General features: G+C 37.9%; 1 protein-coding gene across 1 annotated transcript in view; it reads right to left on the bottom strand.

Annotated features, from left to right (window-relative positions):
* The window catches only part of LOC114642389 (MAM domain-containing glycosylphosphatidylinositol anchor protein 1), an 828760-nt gene that overhangs the window by 253725 nt on the left and 558329 nt on the right, over positions 1–16706 (bottom strand). The window contains exon 8 of the mRNA XM_051924713.1: positions 1907–2236. Within this exon, the coding sequence (XP_051780673.1) occupies positions 1907–2236 (330 nt within the window). The remainder of the gene's footprint in view (positions 1–1906; positions 2237–16706) is intronic.

Genomic DNA, 16706 nt, shown 5'->3' with positions numbered 1-16706 from the left:
CAACCAGTCTACATGTGTTTTGTGGGCTTGGAAAAGGCGTTCGACTGTGTCCCTCAGGGAATCCTGTGGGGGGTGCTCCGGGAGTATGGAGTACCGGACCCCCTGATAAGGGCGGTTCGGTCCCTGTATAACCGGTGTCAGAGCTTGGTCCGCATTGCCGGCAGTAAGTCGAACCCGTTTCCAGTGAGAGTTGGACTCCGCCAGGGCTGCCCATTGTCACCGATTCTGTTCATAACTTTTATGGACAGAATTTCTAGGCGCAGCCAGGGTGTTGAGGGGGTCCGGTTTGGTGGACTCAGGATTGGGTCACTGCTTTTTGCAGATGATGTTGTCCTGTTTGCTTCATCAGGCCGTGATCTTCAGCTCTCTCTGGATCGGTTCGCAGCTGAGTATGAAGCGGTTGGGATGGGAATCAGCACCTCCAAATCCGAGACCATGGTCCTCAGCTGGAAAAGGGTGGAGTGCCCTCTCAGGGTTGGGAGCGAGATCCTGCCTCAAGTGGAGGAGTTCAAGTATCTCTCAATTATTCTTTTTTTAATTTATTTAATTTTTTAAAATCAAATAACACTCCATACACAGAAAAACAAAAAGAAAAAGGTTCAAAACAAATCAACCCCGACCCCTGAGAAAGAGACTAGGCCAGCAGTGTAAAACTTTATACTAGTAAAGACAAATGAATAGATAAAATAATGAATTAATAAAGATAAATGGAGTAAAAGCATTTTAAATGCTTATTCTAAAATGTTATTGATTAGATCCTGCCAGGTATTGAAAAAGTTTTGTATAGATCCTCTAAGTGTGAATTTGATTTTTTCTAGTTTCAAATAGTATATAACATCAGTTACCCACTATTTTATTTTTTTAAAGTGCGCACTTTTCTTCTAAATATCGGCTTTACACATTAGTGCTACCATGATTGTCATTTCAACGACATTCTGTGCCTGTTGTGGGGAACAGCCCGGACACAGACAGGTGGACACCGATGGTTCCAGAACCAGCACACGTTTATTCATTATATACAAGTGAAACACAGCACACAACCCACTTTCACCCCCCAATGTCCAGGCCTCACAAACAATGCCTTTCTCCTCTGGTCCGCCTCCACTCCTCTCCTCCTGAGCTCTGTCCTTCTTCCACCTGACTCCAGCTATCGAATGGAAGGAGGCGGCCCCTTTAAAACCCACCCGGACGTGCTCCTGGTGCCTCCCAATGAGCGACTGCTGGCACTCCCTGGTGTGGCGGAAATGCCGGCTGTGCACCCAGAAGCACTCCGGGTGTCCCTGGTCTTCTTCCCCCCAGCACTTCCGGGTGTGGCGGAAGTGCTGAGGGCCAGGGCTCCTCAGGCATCTGGGTGCCCCCTGGCGGTGACCACAGACCCCTATAGGGTTGAGCTTCTAAGCTCTGTTCCCGTGGTCCCCAAAGCCACCAGGGCGGTTGCCCCCTCGTGGTCTGGAGGAGACGTAATCCCTCCTCCGGTTCTTCTGGATGTCCCGGCTGGTACCACCCCCAGCCGCTTGCCACACTGTTTACATGATATCTTACTGTGTGATCATATGAAGCAGAAAAAAAAGTACTTTCAAAGTAAGTCATCAAATTTTAACAATTTTTAAAAAACTTTACATGTACTTACATTAAGCCACACTACTATAATAAAAATTTAATTCAATCAAAGTGGACATGCTTTTTCATCTGACAGCTATCCACATTAGTGCCATTGCTTTAACTGTGTCAAGTGAATGCAGCATGTGCATAAAGATTGCATATTTTCATTGAAATTAGAATTATATATTTTCCCATTTCACATGTTGTAAAGGTTCTGCTTAGTTACAAAATGTTATTAATCACTAAATATTACATTGTTGAGATACATAAACACATATCAAGTTAAAGTGGAAACAAATCTTACCACTTTTGTCGGTGACATTCATCTCTATTTGTAGTTTAGGAATAGGCGTTCCTGGAAATGAAGCAACACATTTGTAGGTGGCCAAGTCCGTAAACTTCAGGTCAAGGATCTCTAGGCTAGATGTGCCGGGTGCGAGGTCAAAGTCGTTACGGATGATGACCAGAGAGCTAGAAGTGCGTACAGGCATGCCATTCTTGTACCAGGTATAGTTCACTCTGTCCTGGGGTTGTGCATCCACATGGCAAGAAAGTTTTACATCCTTCTCCATTTCAATCGTCTCGCTATCCTTATTTGAATCTGGAGTGATCTGGAATGTAATATTCCGCATGTCTACAAAACAATAAAAATGAAAACCCTTTGTCAGAGATCTAGGACAGTATTAAAATATTAAATACATATATAAAAACAATATATCTTGTAATACGTTTTCTTCAGCTTATTTAAGTTTTCTTGTAAGTATTACCTTTATTATACATTAAATAGCCAAAACAAGAAATTATAGAATTTGATGCCTAGATTTAATTAGAATAGATTACTATTATAATCAGTATTTCCATTGCTATGGATCCATTTTCATATTTTTTCAGTAACACAAATCATTGTCTAGTAGCATTTTTCTTGAATTACCATAGTATAAAATTATTAAAGCACACTGTAAAATAGATGAGTAAAATGTATTTACTATTTTGTTTTTAGCAGACCCAAACACTGAGCAGAGACAGGACTAAATTTAAATTGATGCTGTGACTGAAATTTGTAAAAAAAAAAAAGATTCATAGATTCATTCATCAATTTTCTGAAGCCTATCCTGGCAGCAATACTCAGTCTAATGAAAAGGTTGGCATGCCCCAAATACGTTTCTTTTTGAGCAAAATGTTCAGTTACCCCTAATATTGTCGCTTAATATTATGCAGTATAACTAGCTATTCACATGTAATCATTTTAGGCATTCTATTTATTAAGTGGCATGTTTTTTAAACTATTCAACCCCATACAATTTATTAACTCATTCATGAAGCTGAATAAGTGTATTGTATGTTGCTCGTGACTGGATGGGCAGCTTGACCACATAACTTTTTTAAAATAGTGCATACAACTAGATTTTTAAAAACTCAAATAAACTTGATTTATGATTGCTACACATCACTAATTGCTTGGCTTCTAACATTCTGGACTTGCAAATATGACTCAAGGCAAGACATGTATTTCATTTTTTTTTTTGTAAAGAAATACCATTTTCAATCCATTCATTCATTTATTATGATACCTAACTAATTCTCCAGAGAATAACCTAACAGAACAAGATGCAAGACCGATATCAAATCCTGGCATAAAATGTTAGCTCTTAAGAAAGAAAATTAGAAAAAGGAAAAGATCAGGTTGTGCTACCAATAAAAAGCATTAAACATGCTCAAAAAAGCTTCTAACAGAGAAAAGAGATTATACATACATACAAGACCACACTCCTCTGCCGACCTCACTTCCGCCCATAACTCACCTATTCCTGCCAAGCATGTATGAAGCCCAAGACCTCCACTCAACAAATTAGTCTTGTTACTGACTAAGTCTTTATTAACTACTTTCTTTTTAAACTAGCATTCTTTGTCAATATACGGGGTGGATCCCCCAAACCTTTTTTGTTCTCTTGTCTTTACAATATATGTATAAATTATATATAAGTAAAATTTTATATATATATATATTAGTAAAATAGACAGTGTTCTTGCTCCTTGAATATGTGATCCTTGACCAACTGCTGATTTGTGCTAGAACTTTAAGCATTCATCACAACAAGTGAAAGCAGGATTTCTAGGTTATTAAAGACAATGGATCACAACATAACAATTTCCAATTTTCATTTTGCTATTATTGTGGCTTTAATATTGCCATTTTAAAGGAAAATTATGAAAATAATGGGAAAGTACGTTCAAAGAAGAAAGTATGTCTTCATAAAGGAAGTGGCCAATATCTTGAACCAGGAATGCAATTGAAGCAAATTCCCTTACTTATTTAATAACAATAAAAAAGTGTAAATTAATTATTAGGATACACACCCCCGCTATTGGTTAATAAAATAAGGCAGACAAACAGAATGTTTTCCTCTAACATAGAATAACATGCTGAAATGATGTCCTCTCATTTAATATATGCTTTTCTATTAACTGAGCTTTGGAATACTGTCCACACTCCCTGGTTGGGACACCCCTTGGCAATATCTTTGTAGTGGTAAGAGACAAGGAAGCTTCATTACTAATATCCTGTCATTTGTTTCATATTAGGTACACAGATTACATATTTTTGTATGATGCTAACAAATCAACAATTATTCCTATGGCCTTTAGCATTTACAAAACGCAGGCAATGTCATCACACAAGCTACCCAAGATGTTGTACCCTCAATATAGTATTGCATTATTACAAGGATCATATGTATTTTATTCTGGGTGCTATTGTTTCTATTTGTGCATTTGATGTATCTAATTATGTGGAGAGTGCTGTTCCCAGCAGGGATACAAATATGCGGCTCTGGATGTACACACAGCAGCACCCTTTTTTTATGCCTTCATGGTTTTTTAGGAGTGGCATATCAAAATAAAACCTTGGGGTACAAGAAGAACAGTTGTGTAGATGTCTTTAACATGTTGTGCCAGAAGTTAGAATAAAATAGAATAGAAATGTGGCTTTTTATAGAAGCTCTTTAAATAATTAAATAAATAAATAAAACACCATGGTCTGAATACACACCAGAATGACTAAAAAGCAAGGAAATTAAAGAGAAAGAAAACTCCTAACATAGGCATAGTCCCAGTGAAGCATTATACAGGTGTATTGTTCTTGGTATAAAGAAGCCCGAGTAATGTTTCTTGACACACTTCTGCTGAATAATTCACTGGCTGAAAGTGCTCAGTGTTATTGGGCCAGAGAGAGGATGTGCAGCATTGTTCATAATGACACTCAGTTTTGCCTTAATTCTCTCCTTTGCTATTACCTCCAGGTGGTCAACAGTATATCCCACAACTAAGTGTGTCCCATAACCTTTTATTTAGCTTGTTGATTCGGTGGGCATCCCTTGAAGTGATGTTACCAGTCTAATACAGCACAGTGTAGAAAATTGCACTGGTCATCACAGAGCTGTAGAAGATGCAAGGATGTCACTACCTACATTAAAGGAAAGCAGTCTCCTAAGGGGAAAAAAGAGCCTATGCTGCCCTTTCTTATATAGTATGAATGGTCAACTAATGAAAGAAGGTTAGGAAGTTGCTGATTATGCTATTATATAGAAATCCTACTATTCATCAGTTGGTCATGTAATGTATAAGAAGAAATCACTGTGGAAATGTGTATCTTGGTTCATGCCTCCTTGACAACTTCAACACATTCAGGTTACCTGAGTTTCAACCAGAATAAAACAATGCTATGTTTATCCTGCTACTTTCACAGTGACCATGAGCAAGTCATTTCGCTTGCCTGTGCTCCAATTCGAAAAATGTGAGAAATGTAACTAACTGTACCTGAAAAGTTTTAAGTTGCCTTGGATAAAGATGTCTGATAAATAAGTAAATAATATTAATAATAATACTAATGGAAGTGCAACATATTCACATGGCACAGCTGCAGATATTGGAGTGCCAGCAAAGATACAAGCCAAATTTACAGATATATGATGTTTTTATGGACTGCACTAGTTTATTACTGTGAAAATATTTGTTGATTGTTTCCTGCCTTGTGCCCTGTGTTGGCTGGGATTGGCTCCAGCAGACCCCCGTGACCCTGTGTTCGGATTCAGCGGGTTGGAAAATGGATGGATGGATGGATATTCTATAATACATTTTGCTTAAACAATTTGTTTGATATATCTTTTGGGTGAGGACTGTGTGATAAAAAGCAGACGTGCACACCCAAAGTTGGTGTAAAGGAGGTTTGGTTAAAAAAGGTAGCTGCTGTATGTGTTTTTGAAAAGTTGAAAAATATTTATAAAATGTCATACTATTGTTAACAGATCAGCAACAACTAAATGAATAGTAAATTAACTGAATTAAGGTGAGATTTTTTCCTTCAGAAGAACACATCATTTTGCAGCCAGTGATGTGTTCTGCTTTGTGAATAGAGAAGAGGACAACTAACGGTCATTCCTGCCTTTGCTATTTCTATAAAAAAAACAAAGTTTCAAGTTTTCAATATGTTCAAATTTGTCTCTTTCAATGTTTTCCAGTCTAAGACTGCAGACAAAAATAAGTTTACATTAATAAAAGAAGATGCATTAGTAAATAAGATCTTTTACATGTAATGGGCATACAAATAAATAAAATATGTTGCAAATGTCTTCTTTTTTATCTCTTTCAGACTGATCATCACATGAAAAAATATAAGCAAATGCATAAATCATAGAGAAAGAGAGACAACTGGTAGATTTGTCTTAAGTCTAGCCACTGACAAATTAGGAGAGCAATATCCACGGTGTAGTCTTTGAATAAAAACTTAAAAACAACTAATCCTATGCATTAATAATAAAATTGAATGCACAAATGTTTCTGGCTAAAAAGGAAAGCGGGAGATTAAAGAAACTGAAAAGAACAGCTTCAGACATTAATGATATCATGTTTTCATTAACATTTTCATACTCATTAATCTCTCCTACAAAAAAAAATCTTAACAAAGCTTATTTAATAAGTGTGCAATTCAACTCAACTTTGGGAATTAAAACTTTGAAATACTTCTTAAGATTAGGAACAGTCATACGATACTAAATTTTGTTAAACTAGGGGGCAAAGCCCCCTGCTCGCTTTGGTTGCCAACCCACACCTAAGGGTGTGCTTCGTGCCAGCCACTTCTTGCCTCTGCCGCTCACGTTGTGAAGGGGTGGGGGGCACTGAACGCACACTAAGGAGGTGCGGTCGGATCAGCTGCTGGCTTGCTGCTCCTGCTGCGTGTTCGGCTTGTCGTGATGCACGTCGATCATTTAAAAGCCTGTAAAGCAGCTGTCCTTTTGTCTCACTGCTTTGTCTTGCGGGACGTCAAAGTGTCTTCTGAAAAGATCACGTCTCGACCCAAGTTTTTTTTTTTTCTTATAATAGAGAGATGTGTGATCATACCAGTATTACAAGGACTGATTTAAAGAAGACATAGGGGAAGGATTTTACTGTTACATCATGGCTTCCTCCTCTAGCCAGGATCCAGATAGTTACCCAACAAACCCCAAGTCTCCATCCCCCATTCTTCAGGTTGTTGGCTTATATAAACAGTACCATGCTACAATAGACTCCTTTTATCGAACTCAGTGTGCTGCTACCTGATGCATTAGCCTTTCAGACACTTGATGGTAATAAGAAGGGTTATTGTTCTGGTAGCAAAATTCTATTATAATGTTTTTTGTGTTGTTTATTGACGTAGGAAATGATGAATGTTAGATAAATATATTACATATAAACATTGTTAATTAGATTGCAAAACTAATGTTGTATTATTATTGTGTAATAAATATATTTTAAGATATTAATAATGCTGAATCATTTTTTGAACCAAATCAAATTTTGGAGAAAAAAAATACTTGTTTGTTATATTATTATTGAAGCATGTATAATTGAACTTTGAGGGTTGCCTCCTTCATTGAAAGATGGCATGAAAACAAATGTCACTTGCTTCTTTTGGTTAAACAGCAACATGGAACTAGATCATTTCCATCCATCCAGCCATTTTCCAACCCGCTGAATCCAAACACAGGGTCACGGGGGTCTGCTGGAGCCAATCCCAGCCAACACAGGGCACAAGGCAGGAAACAATCCTGGGCAGGGTGCCAACCCACCGCAGACTAGATCATTTCATTTAGGTTATTTATTATTTTTATGCAATTGTTTTTTGTATTTTTTTTTTTTACAAAACAGTGATATCAGACAGCATGTTCTAGGTTTGGAGGTTAATTTGGGGATATGAACAACCAATTAGCTTTTAATCCCTCATCTACCTAATAACTTCCAAACTGGGCAAAATATACACAGAAAAAAGTTAAATATCACTCTGTGTTCAATTAGAATCTCATTTTTACCGTTTGGAAAACATTTCTAAGCAGCATCATATATTAAGAGGAGGTCTTCTGTTTAAAGCCATGGTATGACTAGAAAATCAAAAAGATATTGACATACTGAAACCTCTAGATGTGAATCAACTACAAAATAGTCCACTCCATGAACAGAGGTCAACTGCCGCATCTGAAGGCTGAAGGTGTGTTCTATGCACTTGATATTCATAATTATACAGTATTAGTGCATACAAAACATAAGTGGCCATGTATCACCCCAGGACAATTTGATCATAAATGAGAGCATAGAATCAGGGCCTGCAAAGCACATTTGAAGGTCAGCACCACCACCCTTCCTACCATGTGGTACATTATAATTAAAAATCAAATTCTGATGCAGCTACATTAATATGTGGTATTTGTTTTAGCATATTAATGGTGATATTTGGGAATGACACATTGCAAAAATATTCAGCCAATGTTGACCAATGGATTTATATTTAGGTTACTTTAAAATTCTTCCTGAAATATTTATATGCTACTCTGAGGTGAGATTCAAACAGCTTTGCTATAGTCGACTGGATGGGAAAACACCCTCATGAGTTTCTGGATAAAATAAAAGGGGTCAAGAAAGAGTGCACCGTTTGTTTTTCAACAATGTAAATTTGGTATAGTGTTTATTTTTAATTCTCTCTGGGTCTCTCTTTGAAAAAGCAAGACATTAATGGTGATATTAAGTTACATCACCTTGACTTAACAAGTGATTGATGGCATCATTCTTATAATAACTAAGTCAACTTGATGAAAAACAAAAACCCATGAGTGTCAATGTGGCCTAACAAGGGAAATGTAAGTCATGCTGACAATCCACCAACAGTAAAGGTGAAGGGAAGGTTCAGATGGTATTTTTATTGTGATCCTATTATGAATTTCACTGTACAGGTGTTAACACTAGCAGAAAATTTGATATCAATGTTCCTACCTGCTATTGTAACATAACTCAGTTACTCATATGTAGCCCCAACAAAGTGATGATTTGGAGGAGAAAGGAAAGTGTTAAGATAGCTGAACTAAGGGAATTTGCTTATTTTCACTGTGGTCAAGACAGATCATAGCTGTTGGTTATTTACTAGAAAGTTAAGTTGGAAAATGGGTGAAGGCAGTGGAATGTGAACACCAATGATTAAAGAAAACATCTAAATAGACTTCATTATAAACTGTCAAAACTATCAGGTTACATTTGCAACATAATAGCACTCCATAAGTCAAGTGATGCTGCATGGTTTAACTTGACTAATTCTTTAAAAAAATAATGATACATGCAAGAACTTACAGTAGATAATGACATTGGAAAAGGCTCGGGTAAAGAAACATGGCCAGCTATATGATTCAACTCCTAATGATACCACCCTATTAGTGAGCAACTTGGCAAGAAAAAATGTCTGCTAAACAATGGGATAAATATGAGAAAGTATATGGTTGACAAAATTGCTCCTTTTGTGAACCCACAGGATGCATCAATGAATTTAACAAAGCATAAAAGAACAGACCACTTTCACTTCCCAAGTGACAATTTAGAAATTTACTAATCATATGGCATTTAATGAAGGAACTCAAATCGATCAAAAGTGAAAAGGCAGAAGGCTATTGGTAAAGTGGGAGATTACCCAACTTTCTACAGTATGTAGAAGTACAGTACACTGGGCAATGAAGATTTCTTGCTACTTGAACATTTTTGGATATATTTTATGGATTTTCACCTGCAGATCACAAAAAGCATGTTTACATTTTCCTGTCATATACAATTTTTGTGTAACTGTCTATTTTTTAATTTCCTCTCATATTGTAATTATACATATGCAGTTCAACAACTACAACTTGAACATCTGTGGTGATCTCAAAATAGTGGCACTGCTACTAGGAATGCAGTTCGTATATACCAAGTACTGTTGTTTCATTTGTGAATAGGACAGCCATTCCACAGAAACTCCTTACATTAAAAAGAACTGGTCATTCTGTAAGCATTTGGTTCCCAGTCTGAAAGGTGTGGCACTTAAATCAATTTTCGACCTAACAGGTATTTTTTCCCTCTCTTCATATAAAATGTTTGTGAAAGCAATGAACAAATAAGGTGATGGATTTTGATATTTGAGACAGATGTTTCCATAAATAACTGATGTCAAAATTAAGAAAGTTATTTTTGTTAGTCTGCGGTGGGTTGGCACCCTGCCCAGGATTGTTTCCTGCCTTGTGCCCTGTGTTGGCTGGGATTGGCTCCAGCAGACCCCCGTGACCCTGTGTTCGAATTCAGCGGGTTGGAAAATGGATGGATGGATGGATTTTTGTTAGTTAACACATCAGGAATGTCATCGAGGATAAGCAGTTTAAAGATCTGCTAGTGGGTCCAGAGGAAATTGCATGGAAGGTATTCAAAAATGTTGTTGCAAATTTTCTTGGAAACTACAGAGCACCAAACTATATCCATCTGGTTAACAACATGTGCCTCAAGCATACAAAACCATGAAGTGCAACATGTCCCTACAGATTTCATGTTCTTCATTCTCACTTGGACTTCGGGGTTTTGGAGGACCGGCCACATCCCCTTGGGACCGCGTTCACACCCCCTTCCGCAGCTTTGTTCACATCTTTGTGAATTAAGCGACTCTCAAAACCGGGCTTGGACAGGAGTGACAGGACATCCGCAATAATGTGCACAGAGCTGGGACGATGACAAACACTAAAGTTAAACTGTTGCAAGCTCAAGAACCATCTCGTAAGACGGGAGTTCGTATCCTTCTGTCGGTATAGCCACTGAAGGGGAGTGTGATCGGTCACCAAGGATAAATTTACGACCCCATAAATATTAACGGAGAGCCTTCACAGCCCACTTAATCACCGAACAACTCCTTCTCAATTGTTGAATAATTACACTCCCGCAGAAGCAATTTCCTACTCAAAAACATGATAAGTTGCCCTTCACCATCGAATACCTGAGACAGGACAGCGCCTGAACCGAACACACTAGCTTCCGTCTGTAGGACAAAATCTTTAGAGAAGTCAGGATTCCACAAAACCAGGTAAGAAGACAAAGCATTTTTCAAATCACAGAAGGACTGTTTACAATTATCTGAACAGATAACAGAGCGTTTCTTCCTGCAAACCTTAAGATTGGAAAGAGGAGCAGCCCTGTTCGCAAAATCAGGGACGAACCTTCTATAATAACCAGCAAGCCCAAGAAATGCTCAAACCTGTTTCTGTGTCTCTGGACGTGGGTAAGCAAGCACTTCATCCACCTTTTTTAGTTGAGGTCGAACCAACCCCCTGCCCATAGAATAACCCAGGTAATGAGTTTCAGACATACCTAATCTACATTTCTTAGGGTTAGTTATCAAACCAGCCTGCCCTCAAGCTGTGAAGAACAGCCTGAAGTCATTCCAAATGCATGTGCCAATCATTACTGAAAATCACGACATCATCAAGGTACGCCCCAGAATACTCAGAATGAGGACATAAGATTTGATCCATCATATGCTAGAAAGTTAGAGGCGCACCATGGAGACCAAACGGGAGTCTAGTAAATTTGTAAAGACCATCAGGAGAGGCACCTGCTAGTAACCCATCGTGAGATCCAACGTGGAGATATAGGACACCTGACTCAGTTTTTCCAACAACTCGTCAACACAGGGCATTGGATACGCACAAAATTTGGACCTTATTCAAGCCTCTGCAATCCAAAACGGGTGCATCTGCACCCTAACACTGGGATCAGTAGGGATTTTATGTTCTACAAGACAAGTGAGTCATGGAAAGGTGGAAAAAACATCAGTGTTCCATCCAATTAAAGATAACAACTCAATTTTTTGCGAGTCAGTCAAATATTCACCAATAGCAACATCTGCTTGAGAGACAGCAGCCAAGGATGCGCAAACTCCCTGTGGGTCACGCCGCTCCTTCAAGAGATTGATATGCAAAATCTGTAGTGGTTTTTGCCGGCCTGGTATTCTGACCTTGTAATTCACCAGCCCCACGCACTCTTCAAATACGGCAGGCCACTGCCATGTTGCGAGGAACATGTGTGGTTCAGAAGGGATCAGAACCAATACACAATCGGCAGGTTTGAATTCACGGAGTTTACACCGTCTATCATACAGACACTTGTGGGTGTCTTGTTCACATTGCTGATGCTCTACAGTGATAGAGGAAAGACTATAAATCTTGCAGTGAAATTACCCGATCCGCAAAGCTCGGTCCATGAGCCTTCGTCCGGATTCCCGTCCATTCTTCACGAACAACATCCAAGATGCCCTGTGGGCGCCTACCAAACAACAACTCGAAGAGACTCAAGCCGTGTATGCCTGCTGGGATTCCCGAACTGCAAACATAAAGAAAGGCAGAACAGAGTCCCAGGACGTCAGGTCATCATGAGCGACTCGCTTGATCGTCTGTTTTAAAGTCTTATTAAATTGCTCAGTCAGGCCATTCATCTATGGATAGTAAACAGTGGTGCTCAACTTCTTAATGGCAAGGCTATCACACAGGTGTTTCATTGTGCGGGAAGTAAAAGGCACACCCTGGTCAGTTAAAATTTCACTAGGGATGCCAATATGCCAACCCATTTTTATTCTTACGGAAAGGGCCAACAATATCCAGCCCAACCTGATGAAAGGGAACATCTAAAATAGGCATTGGAGAAAGGGGAGCCCAAGGAGGTTTATGATGAGAGACGACCTGGCAGTCAGGACAGGACCTGCAGAACTGCTCGACATCCCTGCCCATATTCAGCCAATAAAACCACTATGATAATCGATCCCTAGTTTTATCAGAGCCTAGGTGACTGCCCAAGACATGAGAGTGTGCCAACTTCAAAACAGTGTTCCTATGCTCAGCTGGGACAACAAGCTGCTCAGTTATTCTGCCATTGCATCTGACTTCAACAACAGATACCCCGACTGGTCAACACATACTCAGTTTCTTCATGTGAGCACTGCACTTGACCAACATTTTAAATCTCTGCCCTTTCTAGCAACATCTGTCCCCAGTGAGAGGGGTTTTCTCTAGTGCAAGGGATATTGTCACAGCACAGAGGGCAAGTCTCTCACCTGAGAATGTGGACATGATGGCATTCTTGAAGAAAAGCTTAAAAATATATTGAAGAATTTCCACAAAAAATGTGTGGTTAACTGAATGCACCAACAACTATTTATTTCTGACTGGGTTTTAATTTTTGAATTTATTTTTGTTTATAAAGACTGGTCTTAAGAGAATTGGATTTTTTTTTCTTTGTATTTACATTGTTAATTTATGTAAAGTTTAGTTAATCTCTGTTGTTCTCTTAAGTGTTTCTAATTGTTGCTGATTTAATTAAACACAAATTGTTTTCAATTTTTATCTTAATAATGAAAAAAGAGAGGTATGAACAGAACCATGGATCAAAATTCAAACTCTGAAATAAACTGTCAATATTGGGTCAACTTCTGGATTATTTATTTATTTATAAAATAAAAGACTTATAAAAATGTAGAAAGTATACCTATAAATATCATTTAAAGCATTTTAAAGCATATGCTTTACTTACTCTTTTGAATATCAAAAGTTATTGGTTGGTTAAAAGCTCTGGGGATTCTTTGCCTATGTTAATGATTTGTGAATAGTTTTTGCCCTGTGGGATTATTTATTGCTTTGCCAGTGAAACTATTGTATCAGGTCTGACTTCTTGTTTGGCAAATTTAGTACTAGGTTGAGGTGTTGAGGAAAAGTAAAGCCAAAAAGATAATCAAATATAAATCCCTAAGCAAAAATCAGAATTGTGAAAAACTTTTACGTTGCTTTGCATAAAATTTTCACAAATAGTTTTTACCATTTTTGTTGTCTCAGTGAAGCCAGACTTATCTTCTGGATCTCCACTTAAAGTTAAAATTACTTTTTAGAGGTAGTTTCCAATTTAACTATATGGTCCCATTCTCTCTCAAAAGATCTTATTTCAGCATTATGCCAGTACAGGCATACCCCCAGACTGTCTCCTGCTTTTGCAAGGTCCCATCCATCTCCAATCAAGTCCTCCACAGAAACTTCAGTCCTGACCAAACTACCTATCCTTTTCAAGTAGCTTTAAACTTAGCTAAGGTGCCTGTGCTATATGTGCATGCAGACAGGGTTTGGGAGTGAGCCAGGAAAACAGACAAAAGTGAAGACAGGGTCAATACCAGGAGATCAGAAATTCTTAAGAGTCAAAGCCAAAATGAGAGAGAAAAATCGTGCTTAAAAGAAATCAAGAGCAAAGAAGATGTTAGCAAAAGATTTTGAAAAAGCAAAAGAAAAGAGCTTTAAATGCAGAAGTCTGATGAGGAAGTGAAATCCACAGGGACCTTATACTGTAACTTGTCATGATATGCCACTGCATCAGAGGTCACACCTTAACAAGAGGTACATTTGCCCTAATAACAGGAAGTTCAAAATGGTGAAAAGCTTGAAAACCATGATGATGGACAAAATGGTCCAAAAAAATTATTTAAGCATCTGATTGACAGAGTTGATACCGAAAAACATGTAAAAAATTTTAAAGGGTCTCTATCCTAATTGTAAGATCCATTTGTTAGTGAATTAGGTTATGTTAAATTGATAGACGTATTTTCTTAGGTATGTAGTACTAGGGTGTTGTACCGTGTTAGCCATTATGAATGTAGAGAAAAGCCAAGCAAAATGACACCTTTTATTGGCTAACTAAAAAGATTACAATATGCAAGCTTTCGAGGCAACTCAGGCCCCTTCTTCAGGCAAGATGTAATCATTTTTTTTTTACATATCTTAGGTATGTAAAAATGTTTGCCTATATATTAGTGCATAGTCAATGGGAGTTTTTATTATAACCTCAACAAGCTAAATTAAAAATGGAATATTTTAGTTACTTCTTGTCATTCTGACCTAAACTAGTTCAGTTTATGATCTACCCTGCAGTTGGTAAGGGCATGAAGGGCAAACAGTTTCAAACCATACTGAACATTTTTTTTTTGTTCTTTATTTCGTCTTATACGATTTCTCGTATTAGAAATTTGTTAGTTTTCGCATACCCCTTGGGGTTAGATAGATAGAGCACAGGGTCAGCCATTGTACAGCACCCCTGGAGCAATTACAGGTTAAGGGTCTTGCTCAAGGGCCCAGCAGAGTAGGATCTCTTTTGGCAGTGATGGGGATTTGAACCAGCAACCTTCTGCATACCAGCACAGATCCTTAGCCTCAGAGCCACCACTCCGCCCTAAATGGTGAGCATATTGAAGTATTAAAGTGAAATATGTACAGTATGTTTGTCATAGAAAAGTAACAACCTTTAAGTATAAAAAGTAACTGAAATTTAACAAGAGAAAGCTAAAATTGTAATGAAGTAGAGAATAAACTTTTTTTCCTTTTTTGCCTTTAATTCTGTGTGTAATAGCTTTTTTTTCTGAATTTTTCTGATTTGTTCCTTTTTTTAAAATTTCAATAAACTTTTTACAACAAACGTTTTGGACGGAGAGATTTCCTTGTTATGCGTTAGACTTGAATCTTACCTTGCCAACTCAGTAGCTGGTTGACTTTGGGAACCTAGAAACGATGCAGCTACACCAATAAAACCCATCATCAATGACACAGTCTCTGGATGCATCCATCTGGCTTTACAGGTAATTGTTTCTATGAAAGTATGTTAAAAGTTGTGATGCACGAAGGGCAACAAACCAAAACCTCTCAGGTTTGTAGACCTGAAAATGTAACAAATAATCGACAGGGGCTCCTTGATGTCTCAAACCCACAATGGATTGAACACCCTTACTCCTCTCAGCCATCTAGAAATAATGCAGAAGATGGTATAGTGGAAGCATAATATGGGCTGTTATGCACTGGTCACAGTCAGGAAATGTGAAATGCAGAGTGGATCTTAAAGTAGGCAGATAGGGACAAACTGTAAGACACCGAACCAACACACCACCTAATTATGTAAAGTCTAGCATATCTAGGAGCTAATTTCTGAGATAGCACTAGTGATCCAATATCTCTGTTCGGCAACCACACTTTTGTCCAACTTTCAAAATAAAAGCCCAATGCTTCGCCAATATCCCTTCCTTTTTCAGATTGACTCAAACAAGTTTTCATTTGTCTTGGATGTTTCAAACATAACTCAATACACAAAGAAGAGCAGATGAAGATGAATAGCCTCAGATGGAAACCACAAAAGCACTCAGAGAGGGATGTTTTTAGTGCTGATTTTTACATTTATATACATAATGCATTCCCAGCAAATTCTACAATGGGCAAAAAATAGGATCAGTTGTTTTGATTAGAGATTCTAGAACATTTTTCTAAATCACGATTAACAGTTGGCAGTGGTCAGATGTTATCCCAAGGTTAAATTATTACAACCAAAGGTAATATAAAAAGATTTCCAAAATCTGCAAATGAATTGACTAACAATTATCTCCAAAAATACATTTTAGCTGAGGGTAAAACCTTAAAAGGAATAAAATGTGCAAATTTAGAAAATCTGTCAATCAGCACTAATATAGTGTAAAACCCATAGACGGAGGAAGATCAGTAATAAAATCCAAGAAAAACATGTTACCCTGGGAGAAGAAGAATGGCTAGAGGTTGCAGTAAACTGATCAGTAGTTCTGAATGAGGTTCTGTATGGCAACAAGTCTTACATGCAGCAATGTATTTTTTAGCATCCACAGGTAATTTCTTCCACCAGAACATGGTCTTAATAAATTTAATGTCTGGGGAATTCCAGGTTGACCAGAAATGGTTGACTGATAA

This window comes from Erpetoichthys calabaricus, chromosome 3 (assembly GCF_900747795.2).
Source record: "Erpetoichthys calabaricus chromosome 3, fErpCal1.3, whole genome shotgun sequence".
NCBI classification, from domain to species: Eukaryota; Metazoa; Chordata; class Cladistia; order Polypteriformes; family Polypteridae; genus Erpetoichthys; species Erpetoichthys calabaricus.
This window is presented reverse-complemented; position numbering and strand designations above follow the sequence as displayed.